Source organism: Leucopleurus acutus (assembly GCF_964270905.1).
Source record: "Leucopleurus acutus genome assembly, chromosome: 3".
Classification (NCBI taxonomy): Eukaryota; Metazoa; Chordata; class Mammalia; order Artiodactyla; family Delphinidae; genus Leucopleurus; species Leucopleurus acutus.
The window spans coordinates 13,048,422-13,072,756 of record NC_139145.1 but is presented as its reverse complement, the minus strand read 5'-3'; the positions used below and the strand labels follow the sequence as shown (position 1 = coordinate 13,072,756).

The 24,335-nt window shown below is 45.0% G+C and overlaps 1 protein-coding gene across 2 annotated transcripts; it reads right to left on the bottom strand.

Annotated features, from left to right (window-relative positions):
• Positions 1-14,022: 14,022 nt before the first annotated feature.
• Positions 14,023-24,161, bottom strand: SMIM7 (small integral membrane protein 7; the record flags this gene model as incomplete). 2 transcript variants are annotated; one of them, XM_082836548.1, is made up of 5 exons in its annotated part: positions 24,108-24,161; positions 23,985-24,026; positions 23,434-23,486; positions 19,274-19,364; positions 14,023-14,609 (listed from the first exon to the last, which is right to left on the bottom strand). In XM_082836548.1, exons 1-5 carry the CDS (start codon positions 24,131-24,133, stop codon positions 14,594-14,596), a joined length of 228 nt encoding a protein of 75 aa, XP_082692674.1. In that variant the 5' UTR covers positions 24,134-24,161. The 2 variants fall into 2 exon arrangements, with proteins under 2 accessions (XP_082692674.1, XP_082692675.1); XM_082836549.1 differs by lacking the exon at positions 14,023-14,609 and having other exon boundaries at positions 19,270-19,364.
• Positions 24,162-24,335: the final 174 nt, after the last annotated feature.

Below are 24,335 nucleotides of genomic sequence, written 5' to 3'. Positions count from 1 at the left end.
CTACACCTGTTAGTCTTGCATTTGTCATGCTTCTGGGAAGCATTTTTATTTGCAAAAACGGCGGCTTCCGCACGTGGTTGTGGTTGCCTGCTTCTGCACGTGTGAAAAGTTTTACATCACACTTGTAGGAGGCAATAAATACCGGCAAAAGACTTCTCTTATTTACTCACTCTCCCTCCTAGAATGAGGTGCCTTGTGTACACGGTCCCGGTTGGAAACCAGCCCACTTGGAGATATTCTTTATCTCACTTCAGACAAGCAAAATAAACAAGCACTCCCCCAAGGATATTCCTGTCCTGCCTCCCTTTTTAATTTCTGACTCAGATATACAATATATTATTTTTTAAATCAAGGGTTACTTAGAAACAAGCAATTTGTTTCCCATGGGTCAGGTTACTTAAGAAAGATCTGGAAAGCACTCCATTTACCTACTCTTTTTAAACTAAGAAGAAACATTAAGATGACTGTGAGCTCCACGAGGGCACTGATTCCGTGTCCCCAGTAGATAGAGGAGTGCTTATTAAATATATGTGAAATAAGTGAATGAATGTCTCATCCAAACACATGGCAGCTGTATACACACTCCCAGAGGTACTTATGCAGTTCAGTTCCACAGATCTGGCACACAGTGGGGGCTCAATAAATATTTAATAAATGAAGTACTTCATTAGATATAAATACACATGAGGATGCACATGGGCACACACAGATTCTGTATATAGTATATGTAGTATTATTCCACATTTAACGTATATACAAAGGGTGCTTATAAAGATTAAATCAGATAGCCACTAAATGGGAGTCTTGAAAATGTTAGCAGTTCTCTTAGGTCCAGGGTAGATAATGCAGTTCACCTAGCAGACTTTTTGCTTTGAGGAAGAGATACTTGAAATGGCAAAGTTGGGGCTCGAAGTAAATCCTCTTGCTATAATGGTTCTTCCCTGGAAATATGTCCCTAAAATTATTTAGATCGCACCAGCCCCACTGTCCTGAGAGGACAAGATCTTTTGTGCTTGGAATGCCTCACCTCTTAGCAAGGTGGCCCCCAAAGAGGAAGGGAGAGGAAGTGGCTCTGACCCCTGACTTGCTCTTGCCACGGGAAGTGCCCAGCATCCTCAGCCAAGCTTGGCAGGTTGGGAGTGGACTCCTCCTCCTATCCGGACAAGCAACAGCATCACAATAGGAGGCCATGAGCTGGCCAGCTCCCACACCTGCAGCGGACCAGTGTTCAACAGTGACAGCAGGTGGTGGCGAGGAGCAACAGCAGGCATACCTGGGCAGACACACCTGAAGTGAAAAGCAGCTGTGCCCCTTTCGACACATAACCCCTGGAGTTGGGCAACTTAAAGGAGAAGTTGTTACTGGACTTATCCCAATAAGGTATGTGAAGACTCCAATGATTAATAGGAAAATGTGTGCAAACCCACCACCCGACTTGGACCCATATGTTTGCTCTGAGTTTAACGGTCTGGTGGGAATTTTTAAAAAACACTCTTGCGTATTAACTCCTTCAGCCACATCAATGATCTCAGAAGCACCTAGAGATGGGTTTCAGAGTTCTGCGTGGCTTTGCAGCAAGTCCTGTTCCAAAGTGAAGCCAGTTTCAACTGGTTCTGAATAGCCCCTGATATGTCAATGCTTTTAGGAAGGGTTTCAAAGATAGGCGAGAGAACTCAATTTTTATCATGTCTCCAAGTGTGGGGATACAAACATGCACAAAGCCTGCTCCTGGGGAGCTAGTTTTGAAGCCAAGACCTGAAAACAGGTTAGGGGCTCATTAATACAATACCATAGTTGTACTGTCCAAGCAAAGTGTTGCAGAAGCACAAAGAGGGGAATTCTGGAGTACAGAGAAAAATGACTGACATGGAGGCAGCATTTCAACGGAGAGCGTTTCCATACATTGACACCCTCTGACTCGGCATTTCACAATTTCTAGAAATGTATCTGGAGGAAGCAATCAGATGCAGACAAATGTGTCTGTACAAGGAAGATCACAGCAGCATCATTTCTAAGGGCAAAAGACTGGAAGCTACCTATGTGTCCAGTAATCGGGGGGTATATAAATAAACTGGGAGTCAGTTCATGAAAATGGGATGGTTACGGACTAGGAGGAACCATAGGATTCTGTAATTCCATTTGGGTGGTGGTCTTGTCTTATGTAGGCAACATATAGAAATTCACCAAGCTGTATGTCACTATAGATTAAACTTCAAAAATAAATAAAAGAATATAGAGCTGGCTAGCTAGATAACCTAGCCATTATAAACCAGCATTGAATAATACAGGAAAATGCTCCCAATATTAAATGCTAAAATGCAACATATAAACTATATATCTTACAATCTTAATTTTAGTTGCATTAAAATATATATACATAATTCATAGAAAAAAATAGTGTAAGAAACCAAAACATTTATCTCTGACAGGTGATTTTTATTCTGACACTTTTGCCTGAAGTTCCACATTTTCTAGAACGAATATGTGATGCCTCCTGAGCACTCGTCCAGTGCTGGTGTTATTCTGACCTCTAGTAGCCTCTAATTCTCACCTTCTGACTGAGGTACTGCTAATTTGAAGTATAATCATAATCTCCAAAATCCTGAAGATGGGTTTGCTATCAGGCTGACTGATGGTTGTCAATCTAAGTCCTAACAGTTTGTGTTTTCTCTACGGCCCCAATTTTGTATAATTTTTAGTAATCAAGAGAATAACGACTGGGAGTAATATTGAGTACCTATTATGTGTCAAGTTCCACTGAGGGCTTCACATGAGGGCCCTGATGAAGCCCTCTGGACAGTCAGACGCTTGCATCAGCTCCTCCCCTTGACTCTGTGTGGGGTCTGCAACTCACTTTGGCCTAGAGGATGCGGTAGAAGCCACACTCTGCCGGATCCAGAGTGAACCTCTAAGAAGGCCTGGCAGTTACCACACAGCTCAGCAATTCCACTCCTGCGAATCACCCCAAGAAAACTGAAAACATACACTGACACAGACTTGTACAGGTAAATGTCCATAGCAGCTCTATCCTTAATAGGTGCAACGTGCAAAGGCCAAAAACCCATCAACTGGTGACTGGATAAACGAAGTGTACATCTATACACTGGAATATTACTCAACCATAAAAGGGAGTGAAGTGCCAACACATGCCACAATGTGGATGAACCTTGAAAACATCATGCTGAGTGAAGGAAGGCAGACACAAAAGACCACATCTTGTATGCTCCCATTTATATGAAATGTCCAGAATAGGCAAATCCATAGAGACAGAAAGTAGATTGATGGTTGCCAGGGCTGGGAGAGAATTTGCAGTGGTTGCTAATGGGTGCAGGGTTTCTTTTTGGAGTCATAAAAATGTTCTGGAATTAGACTGTAGTGATGGTTGCCTCTGTAAATATACCAAAAACCACTGAATCATCCAATTTCAATAGGTGACCTGTATGTGAATTATATCTCAATAAAGCTGTTAAAAACAAGAGGAGGCAGTAGCCTGGCAGTGTCCATCTGCCTTCGTAGTCCTGAGAGCACCAAGCTACCATGTCAGAATCTGGTGACCGTACTGGAGGGGCACGTGGCAAGAGAGAGCGGCCTGGGGCCTCCATGGAGAATAAGGAACCAGGAGACACAGAATGCTGTGCCCCACATGTCTAACCCCATCAGCTGGGCCACCCGGGCTGAGGCGCCAAGATACATGAGTCGAGAAGCCTCCTTGGAGCTCAGAGACAGCCTCACCGTGCTGGTCCAATTTCCTGCCCACTGAACTGTAACTAAATATAGATGTTTTAAGCCACTTAGTATTGGGGTCACTTGTTACACAGTGCTAGCGGACACATAGTTGCTACTGCAATCCTCAAATGACACACAAGGAGGAGCCTGAGGCTGAAGAATGAGGAGACTTGCCCATAGCCACTTAGCCCACAACGATGCAGCTGGGATTCCAGGCTGGATCTTTCTGATCCAAACCTTGCTCTCTGGTCTTTACCACTACTCAGCTCTGGCACCCCGCCTGCCTCATATTTGTCATTTGCCATGTGTCTCTTGTGTTCCCTCCTCCGCCCCAATCTTCTTGCCTGCTGACCATTTCTCTCTCTCATCTACTGAACGCACACATCCAGGCAGCTCTTTTTTTTTTTAAGCTTTAATTATCTTCTTTATTATGCTAACCTTCAGTACAGCGTAAAGGATAATCATATATAAAAACAACACAGTACACATAATTTTAACACACACACAGACACACACACGAAGGAAAAAAAAGATTAATCTCTCTTTTTTTTTTTTTTTTGCAGTACGTGGGCCTCTCACTGTTGTGGCCTCTCCCGTTGTGGAGCACAGCCTCCGGACACGCAGGCTCAGCGGCCATGGCTCACGGGCCCAGCCGCTCCACGGCATGTGGGATCTTCCCGGACCAGGGCACGAACCCGTGTCCCCTGCATCGGCAGGCGGACTCTCAACCACTGCGCCACCAGGGAAGCCCTAATCTCTCTTTTATTTCCACTTTTCTACTGCCATCTAGTCTTTTTCTAGGAGCTTTAGGTATGCTTGTATCAATCTCTTTTCAATTTATATTTAATTCTTCAGAAGACAGACCAGGTAACATACTTTGGAGATTATAAAATCAATTTTGTCTGTCTTTTTGGTTTGTAGTCATAAAATTATTCTTTTTGCTTTATTTCTTTTTAAAAAGAAGACCTCAAAAATCTTGCTAAGACTCACAGATATAGAGAACAAACTAGTGGTTAGCAGTGGGGGGTGCGGGCAATATAGGGGTGAGGGAGTGGGTGGTACAAACTACTGGGTGTGAGATAGGCTACAAGGATGTATTGTACAACACAGGGAATATAGCTAATAATTTTGTAAATGGAAGTAACCTTTAAAAACTGTATAAAATTTTTTTAAAATCTTGCTAAAATAGTGTGTAACGTATCTGAAGTGCTCAAATAACCTAATCACGATTGGAATGATCTAATCATTTGTTAGACTGGATCAGAAGCTATTCTTCTGTTTACTGCAGTTTTATGTTCTCTCAATTACTCTCATGAAGCAAAGAAACAGTCACTCTACTAATTCTCTAGTTAATTTTTTATTTTATTTTATTTTAGTTTAGTTTATTTGTCTACAGAAGTAAAATAAGAAGTTCAGTGAAGGAACTGCAGGATAAATGATAAATTTGTCATAGCTTTTATCCGTGATTGGCTCTTTCTGACACAGGGTTTGAATCTTCTTGTCCCCTGCTCTAAAAATTTAGTAGTCTCCTAGTTCATCTTGCCTAAGTCCTTGGCCTTTTGAGGTCCTCTTGTCACACACCACACATGTCACACATTGATACACGCCATACACATGCGTTGCCCATGTTCCTGCTCAGCCTTATTTCTCACCATCCCTAAGTGGGTTTTCTCCACTACTGTCTGTCACACTGGTCACCTAATTCTCCAACTGGGTGACTTGGATCCTCAGAGGACCTGGCCAAAGTCATGTGGCTGGATTGGGGGCAGGATGATGACTATGGTCCAGAGCTTGGGGTTCCCAGACTCACAGGGAAACACATGAACCAAATCAGGTACAAGCCATTTCCCTAAAGAGCAGACGAAGGCCAAGGGGTTGATGTCGAAAACCAAATGAGGAGACTGTGATGAGGGTGGAGCAGATGGAGGCAGACAGAAGCCACGATGAAAGACCCCAAACTGGCCAATGGAACTTCTCAGAAACACACACACAAACACACATGCACAAGATCAAGCTATTTATCAAAATTCCTTCTGGCCTTTCCTGAACCTTCCATGTGCTCTCCAGGGTCACTGAGGCCCACAGACTCCCAAGTGAGAGTACAATTTTGATGCAAAGTGGTCAGACATGGGAACCACCCATCCCCCATCCAGGTAACTAGAGTTTACTTGCCTTAAAGCAGAGCTGGATTATTGTATCAAATGGCTTGGACAAGATTCTCTTATCTTAGTGCAGTTTCAGGAGGAGAGGTCAGGAGACATGAGCAAGCAGATTCTATTCAAAGGGCCTGACCCATGCAAGCCTATCCAATTTGAGAGCCCACTTACCCTGAGAACATCCTGAGCTCTGCCTACCTCCCAGGCTCAGGGAGGTGCAGAAAAGGGTGGAGGTTCTAGAAGCTCTGTTTGCATCTTTTTCCTTTTTAGCCTCAAAATGCAGTGTTGGTTTCCCTCAGGTTTCCTGGATGCTCGGATGTTTACTTCTTTGTGTTTTTTTTTTTTTCTTTCCTGATTACATGAGTAGTAGATATTTGCAAAGTGTAGACAATTAGTCAAGTAGAGCAAAGTATGAAAAAAGATTGAAAAACTGCTCCCTGATGGAAATCTCTGCACTGGTCTACTTTTGTGTGTGTGTGAAATTTTCCATGAGAAGGTTAAAGACAAAAAAAGGAAAAGAAACCACTCAGCCAGGCCTGTGCGTTTGCTTGGTTTTGTGTGTGGCAAATGCGAGTCATGTAGTTTGGAGATGGTGTTGTCTGCAAAGCCAAAAATATTTACTGTCTGGCAGAATAACACCCCCTGCCCCAGCCCCCAAAGATAGCCCCATCCTAATCCTCAGAACCCGTAAATAAACTGTGTTAGATGGCAAGGGAGAGTTAAGGTTGCAGATGGAAGGAAGGTTGCTACTCTGCTGACCTTAAGATGGAGAGATGTTCCTGAATTATCCTGGTGGGCCCAGTGTAACCACAGGGGTCTTAAATGGGGAAGAGGGAAGGAGAAGTGTCAGAATCAGAGAGACTGCATCATGAGAGAGAGTCGACCAGCCATTGCTGGCTTGGACAATGGAGGAAGGGGACCACAAACCAAGGATGTGGGCAGCCTCTAAAAGCTGGAAAAGGCAGGGAAACGGATTCTCCCCTACAGCCTCTAGAAGGAACCAGCTCTGCCAACACCTTGATTTTAGCCCATTGAGACCCGTTTTGGACTTCTGACCTTCAGAACTGTAAGATAATAAATGTATTGTTTTAAGCCATGAAGTCTAGGGCCATTTGTCACAGCAGCCACAGGAAACTCATACAGGCCCCTGACTAAAAAAGCTTACCACCCTCTCTTTCAGATGCAGAGCTGCCCAATTAGAGCTTTCTGCCATGAAATACATGTGACATGTAGCTACTTGTGACTGGGGGACTGGGTTTTTCATTTTAACTCATTGAGATGGAAACTGAAATAGCCACAGGTGGCTAGTGGCTACTGAACAGATAGCAGAGGCCCTTGCTACTCAGAGTGTGGTCCAGAGACCAGCTACACAGGCCTCCCCTGGGAGCTGGTTAGAAACACAGAATCACAGTCTGAGCCCCCAGCCTGCTAAGTCGAACCCACACTTCGCCACGAGCCCCAGGGGATTCATGGGGACATCAGAGTCTGAGACACTGTGGTGGAAGCCACCATTCACTTCCACGCAAATAACTGACCATGGAACAACGGGAGGCAAAGCCCATTCTTAGCAGTTCTCAGGGTCGGATTTCCTAGACCACATGGAGTTTTTTGTTTTTTTAATTTTTAATGCTTCAAAGCATACTATTAGCCAAGTAGATAAACTAACAGCTATTGAATATCTACTACAGCCCAGACCCTTGACCATCTATTATGGACTGAACTGTGCCCTCCTCCAAATTCATACGTTGAAGCTGCAACTCCCAATTCAACTGTATGTGGAGACAGAACCTTTAAAGAGGTAACTAAGTTTAAATGAGGTCATAAGCGTGGGCTCCTGATCCAATATGGCTGGTGTCCTTACGAGAAGAGAGACCCCTGGGCTTCCCTGGTGGCACAGTGGTTGAGAATCTGCCTGCCAATGCACGGGACACGGGTTCAATCCCTGGTCCAGGAAGATCCCACATGCCGTGGATCAACTAAGCCCGTGTGCCACAACTACTGAGCCTGCACTCTAGAGCCCACGAGCCACAACTACTGAGCCCGCGTGCCACAACTACTGAAGCCCACATGCCTAGAGCCTGTGGTCCACAACAAGAGAAGCCACCACAATGACAAGCCTGTGCACCACAACGAAGAGTAGCTGTCACTCGACGCAACTAGAAAAAGCCCGTGCGCAGCAACGAAGACCCAACGCAGGCAAAAATAAATAAATAAAACAAAATTTTAAAAATTAAAAAAAAAAAAAAGGAAGTGATCCCAGGGATGCACACAGAGGAAAGGCCATGTGAGGACACAGCAAGAAGGTGGTAATCTGCAAGCTGAGGAAAGAAGCCTCACCAGGAACCAACCCTACTGACACCCTGATTTTGGACTTGCAGCCTCCAGAAACCATGAGAAAAGAAATGTCTTTTGTTTAAGTCACCCAGTCTGTGACATTTTGTTATGGCAGCCCGAGCAGACTAAAACACCATCTCATTTAAGCCTCACAAAACCCTGCTGAGAATGTCTTTTAATAAATGTACTGACCCTGATGAAAAGACCACCACTTTTTGAGTGCCTGCCCCACATCAGGCAGGTTATAGACACATGTCAAGGCTGTCTCTGTATCATAGACAAGGATATGGAGGCACAAACAAGCCAAGATGCTGCCCCATGTCACACTCTGTAAGTGACAGATACCAGGTCTGAGGCAGACCTCCATCTTGCTTTCCGCCACAACCCTCTTTTCCACTTTTTTCCCTGATTCACATAATAAACTCTAATTAGATGCACCCAAGCTTTACTCCCCCTAAAATAATTTCTACAAACTCCCCAAGCACAGTCTCTCTCTCTCTCTCTCTCTCTCTCTATGTATGTGTGTGTGTGTGTGTATACACACACACACACACGCACACACACACACACACATATCCTTGTGGCCCATATGTACCACTAACAGCCACAGTAATGCAAACTAAACACAGATGAATATGATCCAGCCATAAGATGTCTTTTTTTTTTAATTGTCTAGTCCAGGGGTTGGCAATCTTTCCACGAAAAGTCAGCCAGTCAACACGTTCACAGTTTTGTGGGTGAGACGGTCTCTGTCCCAAGGACTCAAGTCTGTCCTTGCAGCTTGAAAGCAGCCACTGATGATACACAAACAAATGGGTGTGACAGAGTTCCCATAAAACTGTATGGACAAAGAAACGTGAATTTCCTTCCATTTTCATCTTGATTTGTTTTTCAACCATTTAAAAACATACCATTCTGCCTTCCGAGTCATGAAGAGACAGGTGGTGGGCAGTAAAAAGACAGGCGGGGAGCCAGATGTGGGCAGCAGCTTGCTAATCCCTGGTCTAATCCAAAACCACCCAACTGGCCAAAAAGAAAGCCACAGAGCCAGACGATGACGAGCCCTTGCCATTTTCTTACTGAAAAATGTAGACTTTGAATTTCCAATTTGCTACAGATCCCTTTGCCCAATTTCTTATCCAGGCACACCTGTTATTACCAAACTCATTTCTAGGAACTCTCAAGTGCCAGAAAGGGCCTTGAACGGGATAAAGTGCCTTCCTCTGCATAATGAAAATCAAGGGAATGGTGAAAACAAACCCCCAAGTAGAATTTACATCTCTCTTTTTTTTTTTAATAGCATGCCTTTTTTTTTTTTTTTTGCGGTACGCAGGCCTCTCACTGTTGTGGCCTCTCCCGTCGTGGAGCACAGGCTCCGGACGCGCAGGCTCAGCGGCCATGGTTCACGGGCCTAGCCGCTCCGCGGCGTGTGGGATCTTCCGGGACCGGGGCACGAACCCGTGTCCCCTGCATCGGCAGGCGGACTTTCAACCACTGCGCCACCAGGGAAGCCCAATAGCATGCCTTTTGCTTTATACACAAACAGCACTTGGCTTTCATCAACGCGGGAAAACATCAGGTTTTCCTGATGGTTTGTCAAATATTTCATAATCTCAAATTTGGTTAAGAAGGAGATAATAAAAACGGTTGACACGAAAAGGAAATGCCTCATTGACTTTTCTAATCTAACCACTTCAGAGGAGAGCCAATCTCATTATCACATCTCTCACTGCTACTTAAGAGGAATCCCAGGGAGCCCGGAGAGATTTCTCCCCTAACTATCCAAAGAAGTAAAATTGGGTTTGCTCTGTTAACCACATCACTTGAAAATGGCCAGCTCCATTTTCAGCAAGTTTGTACATGTCTTTATTAAAATCCAGACCACAAGGCATGCAGACTATTTCACCTGAATGGCTTTGGGAGGAAGGGGCACCTTGAGACTCTCCATCATCCCTTCGCTCAGGGGTCGGCGAATTTGTTCTGTAAATGGGCCAGACTGCCAGTACTTTCAGCTATGTGGGCCAGTCTCTGTCGCGACTCTACCACCGTAGCAGGAAAGCAGCCAAAGCAACCGTACAGAGCACATACCCAAAGGGGTGTGGCTGGGTACCGATAAAACAAGCAGTGGGCCAGACTTGGCTGGCAGGCCATAGTTTCCGAGTTCTGCTCTAGAGCATCTGGAACTGAAGTGCAACGAGAAACCTAGAGAAAGGAGACGGGGTTCACTCCTCAACACGGCAAGCGTGGACTAAGCAAAAGGGGGTATATCCAATATGAACCCCAAAGTTTGCATCCAGGGCTTGTGCTGCAAATTTCTACTTTCTTTTTGTTCTCCACTTGCGGCTTCTCACCTTGGCAGCAACTCTATGTAACATTCTCCAGGATGAGCAATAGTGGGCATTTATTTATTACTTAGATGGTGGTTAAGATCCTTAACTACCAAGGCCAAGGTGGAAAGCCAGTTGGTGTGATGTTAACTGCTGTTGCTTGCATAAAGAAACAGTTATCTGGGTGGAGCTGAAAACCTCATCCTTACTCACAGATTAAGCAAAGTTAATCTACTTAAGTGGCTGGGACATCGCTCCTAGTCAGAGATGATAGGGACTTAGAACCAAGGTCTTTGAGATGTATGTACGTATGTATGTATGTATGTATGCATAAACATACATACATAGGAACGAATGAACATTAAGTAAATAAAGACAAAGAAGTAAGTTGTCAAAGATGTGTTTTTGGGGTCTGGGGGTTCTTAGCCTAAAGCTGTCACCGTGGATTTCTCTTTTTTTTTAAATGCAAGTTTCTTTAATAAGTTTAGTCATTTTACCATCCTTTCTTTTTTTTAAGGTGGACTGTTTTTTTTATATCAGTTTTTTTGAAATATAATTTACAATGTTGTGTTAGTTTCAAGTGTACCACAAAGTGATTCAGTAATACATAAATATATACTATATATAGATTTTTCAGATTCCTTTCCATTATAGGTTATTACAAGATATTGAGTATAGCTCTCTTTTTTTTTAAAGTGACCCCCAAAAGCCATTAGGGATGATACACTGAGATGTTCATTGCTGTGTTATTTATAATAGACAAACACTAGAGATAACTCAAGTCTCCATCAGCTGGGGACTAGTTAAATTAATTATGGTATGTCCTTACAATGGCTTATTTGCAATTCTTAAGAATGGTAAAAATACAGAAGTGTGCTCATATTATCAGGTGAGAAAAGCAGGCCAGAAGATACAAAGATACCATCTGGATAGAGAAAAGGTATCTACCATATCCAGTGCACATGCATAGAGAAAGAGCCAGAGGAATGTGTACCCAGAGTGATGCTCTCTGGGGAAAAGTGATTACAGGTGATTTTTTCCCTTACAGCAAAGCTGGACTTCATAATTTTTCTACAATGAACATGCATTGGTAGTAAGAAACTTTAAAACAAAATAAACAAAAGCCACTAAAGCTACAGTGGTAGTACATGACGATGTAGCCTTCCCGGGTACTCTGGGAAGTACCAGTGAGGGAAGCCAGCAAAGGTCACAACAATGGTGACCGCAGTGGCATTTATAACAGCGGATAAAGTACAAGTTCAAAGTACATATGAGAGGGCCAAGGTTAAAATGAGATTTATTGATGCTGCACGATAGTTAAAAATGAGACCCATGAAGCCTCTCTGGCAGCCCAGAAAATATGAAGGAAATGATGTCAAAATGAAAACAGCAGAGACTCACAGACATGGAAAAAAAAATTATGGTTACCAAAGGGGAAAGGAATAAATTAGGAGTTTGGGATTAACAGATACACACTACTATACATAAAATAGATAAACAACAAGGATCTACTGTATAGCACAGGGAACTACATTCAATACCTTGTAATAACCTATAATGGAAAAGAATAGGAAAAAGAATATATATATATATGTATAACAGAATCACTTTGCTGTACACCTGAAACATTGTAAATCAACTATATTTTAACTTAAAAAAAAAAAAAAGAAAACAGCAGAACCCAAACTGCCTTACCACTGTTGGAACTATGTCGAATATACCAATATGTATAAGAAAAATGCTAGAAAAGGAATGGGAAGACAGGAAAAGGTTTTCCATGCTGGAAATTGTTTCTAATTTTTTAAAATGATGTGATTGCTCCTTTAACTGTCTGTGTGTGGACTGCTTGAATGAATGTAGGCAAGAAGAGAGAAAATTCGGGCAGTGAGGACACCCATAGGTACTGAGTGCTTACTGGGCGCCACCCAGTCAAGCACCTGGCTCACCTTCAAGTTCACTGAACCTTTTAATAACACCAGTAGGTTTGACTTTCAGGCCCATTTTAAAGATGTGGAAACTGAGGCTTAGAGAGGAGAAATAACCAGCCAAGGCCCCATGAGCAAGAAGCAGAGATGGGATTTGAACCCACATCTAACTGACCCAGAACATGAGCACTTACAAGCTGTGGGACCCTAGGTACTCAAAATTCAAACTTGGGTAACCTTTGGTGTGGGTTCTTGAAAAGCCTCCTAAAGATACACACCCACGAGTTGCCACTTTAAAAATGTACAACAGCCTTTGATGTGCATCCCCCACGGCTCCACTGCTTATAAGAACTGAACAATGAGAAAATAGTTCTCTGGTGAAAAATACAACTATTGAAACAAAATCTCAATGACAGCATTCTCTCCTCCGAGCTCGATTCATCCCCACGACACACAAATGCCTCACCTCATTGAAACCTCAGCGCCGGTCTGAATAAGGCAGGGAGGTTTCCTCACATCATTCATATGGCTTGAGGACTGACCAGCCAAGATCTTGGCACGTCCGTTCCTGCTGACAAGAACACCGACCTGCGAGAAGCTCGATTCAGCAGCCCTGTTCCCTGCTACTTACAAACCACGGGGTGATACTCGGCCCAGATTTGACAAGGGAATAAATTACAGAAGCTATGAAGCAGAATGAATTAGCTGAGCAGCAAGACAAGTGTACTTGACCCTGGCCTAGCAAAATCCCACCATTGCCACTAACTCGTTCGATTCTTCCAGGTGCAGCCCAAAATTGTATTTGCCCAATTCCTGCCCAACATTTATTGAACAAAAACTGAAAAGGAGTATCTAACATTGCCTCTTTTCTGACTTTTTGACAGCCTCCACAATAAATGAATCCTAGGTGTTTCCCAAAGTGTAATTTGAAACAACTCAAATTGACAGTTAACTTCTACAGTAGAAATTAATACAACATTTTACATCAACTATATTCAATAATTAAAAAAAAAACCTGATGAAAGTATCAAAAATAAAAAAATTTACAAAGGACTTCTTGGTTAAAAAATGTATAAACAAAAGGTCCTTTTTAGAAATGAGCTTTATTTTCAATGCTCTTTAGTTCTAAGAGCCCGCATATTTATTCTTTCCTCCTACCAGGTTACCTGCAAGTTAGGATTTCAAAAACCACAACAAACAAATCAAACACCTGTAGGATCCAGGCACTGACCACCCAAGTGGTCATGTTGGCGATTAAACCAGGAATCCCTTTCAAAGAAGCTTCTATGCAAAATGCTGTATTTCCTCCAATGAGGCTTGTTTTTCAACCTTGAAATCATCCACTTGAAAAGCAGACCCCAAAACCCAAGCTTTCAGAACTGGGTCCCAATATCACCACATAAATCACTCTCATTCTAAAAACTATACAATTAATGGTCCCAAAAGTTACTTTAATAGAGGGCTTCAAGTCAAGGCAAAGTTTCTCATAAAACCGCCATCCGCCCTGCCAACTGCTCTGCACCTCTCTTCCACAGGAATCCATAACACTTCACCCTTCAAGTCCTGGGGACAACCTCAGCAGCATGGAGTGGCCAAGCAGAGCCCATTGGGATGGGGAAGGAATTTGGACACAGACCCAGCAACAATGAACTTGTTCATTCCTCACAAATGCAGTCCAATAAGAGGCTGCATCAAACTTAAAAGCCAACCTTTCTGCTTCAGATCCCTGGATACAAAAGATTTTTAAAAATCTGTATAATTTGAACCGAAAAAGGATGGTTATTAAAAATAAACCAATAAATACCCAGATGGGTGAAAGTTTGGTAGAAGAGGGATTCTGATCTGATTAAACAATCTAGATACCACAGCCCCTCACACAAACACGCTTCAAACTCTTTTAAGTAGACAGCATTTCAAGGCAGAGATCAAAGTGAAAATATCTTTGAAAAGAAAACAGTGACGTGGCTGGGAAACTGTTCATCTTGGTGAACATTTTTTCCACCCACCACAAGCTTGGACTTTCTGGGAAGGTCACCGGTTTTCTGGTCAGAAACATTCTTGAAGTCGTCAGGAATGGAGGAAGAGACACTCTGAGAAGGTGTGTTTCCGGTTCTGTACCTGGAGCTCAGGAGCCAAAGAGCCTGGAAAAGTCAGAGGGCAGAAACATCCATGAGGATGGGAAGCGGTTGCCTTGAAAACACTTTCAGGAAATATTTTCTGGTTACTATCACTAAGATCATTTTACATCATTTTCTGATTTTGTAAGTAACTCTGTTACACAACAATGTGAACACACTTACTGCTGCCAAACTGTACACTTAAAAAAAAAGTAACTCTTTTAAAAAGTATCTACTTGGTATGAATCTGTAACATTTTATTTTAGCCCATTCTCTATCACTGCAAATCAGTGGTGACTTTCATAAATAAAAAGACCTTTGAGTAAAAAAACGATTATTAGAGATAACTCTGTTAACTGAAGAAAATCTGGAATAGAAAAGGCCTAGAAACTGTATAAATGTTCATGAAGTTTGGGAATAGGTCATGATACAGGCCTACAGGGGAAAACCACAGAATTGTTAAAAAGATACACAGTTGGCCCTTGAACAACACAGGTTTAAACAGCGCCAGCCCACTTATACGTGGATTTTTTTCAATAGTAAATACTGCGGTACTACACAATCCAAGGTTGGTTGAATCTATGGAAGCAGGACTGCAGATACGGATGGCCAACTGTAAAGTTATACTCAGATTTTCGACTGTGAGGTGGGTCGGCACCCCTAACCCCTGTGTTGTTCAAGGCTCAATTGTATATGGGAACTCTCTGTGTTACCTTTGCAACATTTCTATACATCTAAACTCTTTCCAAAATAAAAAGGTTATTTGAAAAAATAATGACAGATGGGGCAAGAACAACTGGGTCACCACATGCAAAAGAATGAAGTTGGATCCCTACCTCACACCATATACGAAAATTAACTCAAAGTGGATCACAGACCTACTATTAAAACTATAAAATTTTAGAAGAAAACTTAGGTGTAAATCCTTATAATCTTGGGTTAGGCAATGACTTCTTAGCTGTAACACAAAAAGAACAAGCAACAGAAGAAATAGATACATTGGACTTAATCAAAATTGTAGGATTTTGCACTTCAAATGACACCATCAAAAAACTGAAAAGATGGGCTTCCCTGGTGGCGCAGTGGTTGAGGGTCCACCTGCCGATGCAGGGGACGCAGGTTTGTGCCCTGGCCCGGGAGGATCCAGCATGTTGCAGAGCGGCTGGGCCCGTGAGCCATGGCTGCTGAGCCTGCGCGTCCGGAGCCTGTGCTCCGCGACGGGAGAGGCCACAGCAGTGAGAAGCCCGTGTACCAGAAAAAAAACAAAAAAAAAACAAAAAAAAAAAACTGAAAAGACGATCCACTGAATGGGAGGAAATACTTGCAAATCATATATCTGATAAGGGACTGGTATCCAAAACATAAAAAGAACTACAATTCAGTAATAACCTAACTAAAAAATGGGCAAAGGATCTGAAGACATTTCACCAAAGAAGATATACAAATGGCCAATGAACACATGAAAGCTCAATGTCATTAACCATTGGGGAAATGCAAATCAAACTTCACATCCACTAGGATGGCTATAATCAAAAAAACTGACAATAGCAAGTATTGGCAAGGATGTGGGGAAACTGTACCCCTCATACCCTGCTGATGGGAATGAAAATTACTGCAGCTACTTTGGAAAATAGTCTGACAGTTCCACGAAAGGATAAATATAGTTACCATATGACCCAGCAATTCCACTCCTGGTTATATACCAGAGAACTGAAAACTTAAGTCTGCACAAAAACTTGTACACAGATGTTTATATCAGCATTATTCAAAATGGAAACACTGCAAATATCCATCAACTGATGAGCAGATAAACAAACTGTGGCATATCCATAGAATGGACTATTATTCAGCCACAGAAAGGAATGAAATACTGATAAACACTACAACATGGAAGAGTCTAGAAGACATTATGCTGAATGCAGGAGGCCAGACACAAAAAGCCATATACTGTATGATTCCATCAACATGAAATACCCAGAACAGGCAAATCCATAGACACAGAAAGGAGATCAATGGTTGCCCAAGGCTGCGTGAAGGAGGAATGGGAAGGAAATGCTTAATGGGTACTGGGTTTCCCTTTGGGGGGCATGAAAATATTCTAGAATTAGAGAGTAGTGACGGTTGCACAACCATATGAAAATACTACAAAATACTGAATTGTCAAGACTGACTTCCACTTTTTACTTATTAAAACCCTTTTCCATGGTTTGACACTCTCATTTTCTCCCTATCTTCTCCCGGCCCATACTTTTTTAATGAAGATTTCAACATATATAGAAGAGTTATAACAGTTCAGCAAACACCTACATACGCACCACCTGCAATTAATGCTTTGCTTTACTGTGTATCTATCCATTGATCCATCTACTTTATTTTTCATGTTTCAAAGTCGCAGATATCAGTGCCCTTGGTCTCTAAATGTTCAGACACCTCTCTCCCTGTATTTCAAGTTTTTTATGACTTTTTAAAATTTCCAATTGAGCTCAGCTCCAACAATACAGAAATGAGTACATGAATAGCAAACTATCCCTTAAGCCCACTAACTTCCTCAACAGTCACAGCACAGTCACCTCCGTGGACAGTCTGGAGTAGATCCTTCCAACTCTCTCACTGGAAGTTATTTCCCTCACACACCCACTCAGCACTTATTCAATGTTTACTACGTGCAAGTCACAACTGACACCAGAGTGTGCATACAGGTGACACCCGACCTTCTTTACTTTCAAACCATTCTCCTGTGTAGACAGAACCTTCAGGCACATTATCAGTGATGGTGTTTTGTCAGTTGGTCGTATGGGTGTCCTTCGAGTTACCTGACTCTTCTCCTATTCTTGGAGACTTAGGTGATTTCCAGTTTTTGATATCCTGAAAAAGCCAGTCACTGCCTCCCTGACAGAGCCCTTTCTGGAGAAAAGTTTCCCTCACTCACGGCATGTGCTGAAAGAGCTGGCCTAGGTCAGGGATCTGTAGGAAGCCACACAGTAAGTAGTTCAGGCTTTGTAAGCCTGTCAAAATGGTCCAACCTTGCCATTGCAGTGCAAAAGCAGTGACAGACATGGGCTCCATTCATGAAAACTTCATTCATGAAAATAGGCAGAGGCCCATGCCCATGGGCTGTGGTTTGCTGACCCCTGACCTAAGTGGCTGGAAGCAGGAACCCCCAATCCAAGTAGATCTGGGTGACACCTACATACTCCCAGAAATCAAAATCAGGACACTGGGCTACTGGCTAAGCTAGCCTTGGGCTGAGCTGGGAGGTCACAAAGCCTGAGGCTACCATCCTGGTCACAGGCCAGCAGGTAGAGCAGTAGAAGTAGCTAGTCAGGTAAGAGAGGACGATGAAGCCAACGGACAGAAAAGAACAAAATGATGATACCACACTGAGTTCTTCTCTGCCCCAGGACCTTTGCCAATGCTGCTTCTGGTGCTACTGTGCCTCTCTCCAGCTCTGCAAATGGCAGGCTTTCCTCTCGTTCTGTAGGTCTTGATTTGAATGGCATCTTCTCAGAGGACCTCTCCCTGACCCTCCTAAACTGGGAGCCCCCTTCCAATTCTCCATCTCACAACCGATTTTTCCCCCTATTTGCTTATTTTACATCCCTGTTATTCTGTGCATTCGCTGAAGGCAGGGACTATGGCTGTTTTCGTCTCAACTGTAATCTCAGAGCACAGCCCTCAAAAGACAGTTTTGAATAAATAAATGAATGAATGGATAGGTGGGAATCTAGAGAGACAAAGGCTGGAGGAGCCCCCCAACACTTCTACTTCCTGTGACAGCTAGTTATACTTCGTACACTCTTCTGCAAATTCCTTGATCTCTTCATGAGCCCTCTCTGTACCTAGGCAGGCCTCATCTGAGCTCCCAAAGAGGGTCTCTCTGGGCATACACTACAGCCCTCATTCTGGGCTCTAAAATACTCTCCAGCAGCACAGAAACCCCTCCTCCCCCGCTCTCCTAAGTCCTGGAATCATCCCCTCAAACAGCCACTGGGCTGGCAGAAGGACCGCACAGCAACCCCAAATTCAGCATCTCAAATCCTAACTTTTCACTCTCTTCCTCTTTAGGGGAAGCACATGGAGATGGGCACAGCCTGGCCCAGAACCCCAGATTCTCCTTGTTTTTTTTCCCTGAGTCTGTTTACTATGAGTCTCATAATTCACTAACAGCATGGTCTTGACACTGAAAGGAAAACCAATCCAACTGGATATTTTTAATCTAATGAGAAAATAAAATAGGCATAAAAAGCAGAAATAAAGCCTGAATGCACTCCTGCTGGCTTCCAGCAGGCTGGGAGCAAGACCCGGCAGCACGCTGGCCTTTCAAGACGTATTTTCCACTTTGGCCAACGCCAAGTATAGGCTAAGCACAATCAACAGAGCTGGCGAGAGGTGATGGAGCCATGGGCTCAGGGGAAGGCATCTCTTGGCAGCCTCTGCTGAGGCACCAGGCACAGCCAGGACTTGAAGAACGCCATGTTCCAATCGAAGCTCCAGCCTGGACTGCAGTGACATAGTTTAATTCCTTCAGACCCCAGTTTCCTCTCTAGTGTGGAGAGTTCTTACTTTGAAAGCAGAAAGCATGACACAAAAGTGCAGACTGGGAGGACAGAAAACGACCATCAGAGGTTCATTCTGGAGAGTGACCCTGAGGATAATGACAATGAAGGAGAGAGGTGGGCTGGACTTACACGATCATGCAGAACATCATGAAGACATTCCATAGGGCGATGAAGATTCGAAAATATCTGAGGCTCAGCAAGAACTCCCGGATGTTGTCACCTGGAAGGTCAGAAAGCATTTTCACAAGCAGTGCTAACATTTCTGTTGTCACGGCTGCAGTGTGCTTCTGCCCACCCCACACCCACTGCCCCCATGTTCCAATGGCAGCATGGCTTTTCATTTGGGCCGCCTCTGTTCCCCAGCCCTGAGCACTCAGGCTATAGCTGCCACTGACCAACCCCCTGAGAGGACCAAGCACTCAGCCTCTGATTGGCTCAGGGAAGGGCACGTGACCCCAGTCTGTCCAATGAGAGCCAGCCCTGGGACTTTTGCCCGAACTACCAGGAAAGAGGCACTTACTTTCTGCCAGGCTAGCTGGACTGCAAAGATGTAAGCCCAGTCCTCTAAGGCAGGGTGCAAACCATGGCCTGTAGGCCAAAGCTGGCCTCTGCCACCATTTCTGTATAGCCCATGAATGAAGAATGTTTTTTATACTTTTTAATGGTTAAAAAAAAAAAACCAACAAAGTATTTTGTGAGCCACAAAAATTACATGAAACTCAAATTTCAACAGCCATAAAGTTTTATTAAAATACAGCTATGCCCACTCATTTACATATTATCCATGACTACTTTCAACTTACAGAGGTGAACTGTTGCACCAGAGACTCTATGGCCCACAAAGCCTAAACTATTTATGATCTGGCCTTCTACAGAAAAATGTGCCAAGCCCTGCTCTAGGGTCATCTTTGTCAACACAAGCCAGCCTGATAGTAAAACCAATCAGGAGGAAAAGAGAGCTGGGGAGGGTCACAAGCTGGAGAGCCAGTTTAAGCCCTGAATCCACGTGTGCCCGAGGACCATTCTACGCGTCGATGTTTCAATTTGCTTTAACCACTTTGTGCTGGTTTTCAGAGTTTACAACTGAAAAAGCATACTAATTCAGGCAAGCAAAATGGGAGTTCTGCTTTGGTGACAACTAACTCTAGTCCCCTCTGATGCCAAGGAACAGAAACCACTCCAAGAAGAGGGAATTTGGTACGTTAAGACTCCAGAGGGACTTCGCTGGTGGCACAGTGGTTAAGAATCTGCCTGCCAATGCAGGAGACACGGGTTCGTGCCCTGGTCGGGGAAGATCCCACATGCCGTGGAGCAACTGAGCCCGTGTGCCACAAATACTGAGCCTGCACTCTAGAGCCCGCGAACCACAACTACTGAGCCCATGCACCTACAGCCCGTGTTCTGCAACAAGAGAAGCCACCACAATGAGAAGCCCACACACTGCAACGAAGAGTACCCACCCCCGCCACAACTAGAGAAAGCCTGGGTGCAGTAACGAAGACCCAACGCAGCAATTAATTAATTAAAAACAAAAAAAGACTCTAGAGACTCGGGTTCCAGGACCTTCCTCTGGGGTTTTGAGTTGATTGCCCAGCCTCTTGAAGCCTCCAGAATGAAATGAATGGATCCAGATTACATGATCTACAAGGGTGTTACCCAAAGTGTCACCCACAGACCAAAGCTGGAACACTGGGAAGCTCAGAAACTTCCACAGCAACCCAACATGACCGCCACCTGGCACTGCTGCACCGTCCAAGCGCATGAAGAGCACAAGGTGTTGCTCTACATGGTTTAGACAAGTCCAGTGTTGTCCAAGCCACGGGGTTAGCAACACGTAGCATAGCCTATATAAGTGTTGGCCCAGCACAGACTGCAAATGTCAGACAGATCCGTTCCCAGAATGTCTGCAAGGCACTGCTTGGCAAGGCCCTTCTCTGAGCCCAGGATCACAAAAATGGCCTCTCTTACCATGAACAAATGCTGACTAAAGGCTACTCATCCCACGGAGTAGCTGAGTGCAGGGGATACAGGAAGGAATGAGACACGTGCCCCTGCCTTAAGGAGCTCACAGGGAGGACAAATACCAATATAAAAGCAAGTAACCACACACCTGATTATTCACTAGGACAAGTGCCATGGGAGCTGTAATGAGGGAACCCCACCTGGCATGCATCGGGAGGCAGGTGGGGTCAGAAGAAGACTCACTGGGAAAGTGTGTGAACTCCAACCTTAAACGTGAGCTGGGAACTTCCCTGGTGGTGCAGTGATTAAGAATCTGCCTGCCAATGCAGGGGACACGGGTTTGATCCCTGGTCCAGGAAGATCCCACATGCCGTGGAGCAACTAAGCCCATGCGCCATGGCTACTGAGGCTGTGCTCTAGAGCCCACACGCCTAGAGCCCATGCTCCACAACAAGAGAAGCCACCGCATTGAGAAGCCCACACACTGCAACGAAGAGTAGTCCCGGCTTCCTGTAACTAGAGAGAGCCAGCGCACAGCAACGAAGACCCAACGCAGCCAAAAAAAATGTGGGCTGGAGTTTACTGACCTTCCACACAGGTGACCTGGGCCTACATATGCCCCAGTTTCCTCCTGTGTAAGTGGGGATGATGGGGGACTGGGAAGGCTGCAGCACGGTGCCTGATATATAGGACACTCTCAATAAATGAAGCCACTGTGATATTAGGGGTCAGCCAGGCAGAGGATGGAGAGAGAGGAGCATGATCTACAGGGGCAACTGCCAACACAGAGTCCTAGTTTGAAGGAGCCTAGCAGGGAGCCCCCAATCAGAGGGAAGCCACCGTTCTAACTATCCTTGTCACCAATGCTCCCGCCACTTTCGAGCCCACGTGGCCAATTTCCCACCTACCATAGCTCCAACTCAGATCTATAGATCACAGCCCCAGGGGCTGGAATAGTACCTTCCACGTAGTGGGTAAGCAACATATACAGCTGCTGAATGAATGCATGAATGAACAGAAGGACAGTCTAGTGATTGAGAGGACAACCTCTGAGGTCAGAAAAACCCAGGCTCAAATCCCAATGCTGTCACTGATTTGCTGTGTGGCCAAAAACAAGTTGAGCCACATCTCTGAGCCTGAGTTTCCTCATCTGTAAAATGGGAAAATGCTCCTTACCTTTTAGGAATGGAGGTGGAGTGAAACACCCATAGGAAGTACCTAACAAGGCAGCCACCACCTGGCAGGCCCCCAGTAAAGGGGAGCTGTCAGACTGCCTTCAGATTCGCTGCCCCTTAGGGTTCCTATAGTCCTCATGCAATGCTCCATCATAGCACCCACCACCTTGGCCGCAATGCCACCTCCTCAGAGGGCCTTCCCTCCACACAACCCCGCCAGAGCAGCAACCCCATTGCTATCCTCCCGACATCTTCTTCTTCACTGTGTGTTCCTTGTTTAGGGACTGTTTGTCCCACCCCATAGGAGTACAACCCAAAGGCAGGAATTACTTCTGTCTTGTTCCCTGCTGTGTCCCCAGCATCTAGCACAGTGGCTGGTACATAATAGGTGTTCAATAAATGTTTGGTGAATGAATGAATGAATGGATACAATAGTCACATACAGGTCCCATTAGACTCCAAATAGTCACATGTGTCAATTTAGCAGGAAGTATATATTCTAGGGCCTCCAGGGGCCAGTCATGTGAAATGATACAAAGAAAAGGGGGCGGGGGCTGGGATGAGGTAGAGGCCACAGGCCCGGTTTCAGTGAGGTCCTGCTTCTCAACTCCTATTCAACAGGTGTCAAAAGGTCGCTTGAACCCCAAGTTGTAGAATGTTCCAATTTTTCTTGAAAAATCATACATCTGAATCTTTATATGACATCTCCTGATTTATCTGAAAGCTAATCTAATTGAAAATTAAACAAACAGGTCTACAGCATTCTGGAAACAATAGGCTGTTCATTCATTCGCTCATTCATTCATTCATGCTGGAATGTTGGAACTGCAAGGACACAGATGAGCCAAAACAAGCTGGAGCCTCTTCTCTGGAGCTTAAGGTCAAGTGTGAGAGCTAGATATTAGCCAGATGACAGCATACATAAAAGAAAATTATAACTGTAAGAAGTGATATGAGTGCTGACCTACGCAGGGAGGTCTGGTAGGAGAAAGCAGTGGATGACAGAGGTGGGTAGAAGGAACAGCACAAACTCAGGCACGCGCGCGCGCACACACACACACACACACACACACACCCCTAAAAGAAAACTGGTGAAAAAGAACTGTCCTCTCTGAAATGTACCAATTCCAGAGTACAGAAAGGAGGCCTTACCTGTGCTGGGCTCCCTCGACTCCTCCCCAAAGCCTTGCGTGTCCTTCTTTTTCCTACAAACAGAAGCAGACAGCGACCACTTTCAATAGGACAAACAGACCACTTAGTCCCCGGGCCCTGATCCCCAGCTCAGAGGGGAGCTCTAGCCCTACCGTTGGTTTGCTGTGTGACCTCTTTTGCGCGGTTCACTGATGTTCCCTGGGCCACCCCTTGCCCAGCCAATCACAGCCATGCCTGCAGCCACCGACGGGGTGGAGAGAGTGGTTCGAGGCAGCCAGGTGCGGGGCTGCGGGTACAGATTAGGGCTAAGAGATTCTCGGGGGATGGGTCTGAGGCTCTCATGGGTGCGAGCAGAGGGATCCCGGGGAAACTGAGAGTCCGGAGTTCAAATCTCGACGGCGCGGAGAGTCACAAAAGGATGGACCCGGTTGGAGGCGGAACTTGGGGCTGGGACCTGGGGGCGGGGCCGGCGGCGTAGGCCGTGCTCACGCTCGCGAAGGCGGGGCTACGGGTCCCCCGGATGGAGCCACGGTCCAACGCGGCCTACTCACAGCTTAAAGTTGAGCACCGCCCCGGCGTTCATCAACAGCGTCCTGCAGAGGGAGAATGCGGTTACTTGGACCGCCCCCACCCTGTCGGGCCCTCACGTCCCATCCTCTGGTCCCCCTAATTACCCAAACAGCAGGATGTCCCCGATCATTGTTACTGCCGGAGCGTCCGTCCGAACAGGAAGCGGAAGCCTCGGGAAGGGAGGGGAGAGGAACACGAGCCGACCAATCTCGAAGCAGCTCTAGAGAGGGCTGGACCAATCAAAGACCAAGGCAGGCAGGGTCCCGCCTTCTGCAGGCCGAGCCCCCTAAAGAAAGAGCGAGCGCCGCTCCTTGCTAGGAAGGCCTGGGGAG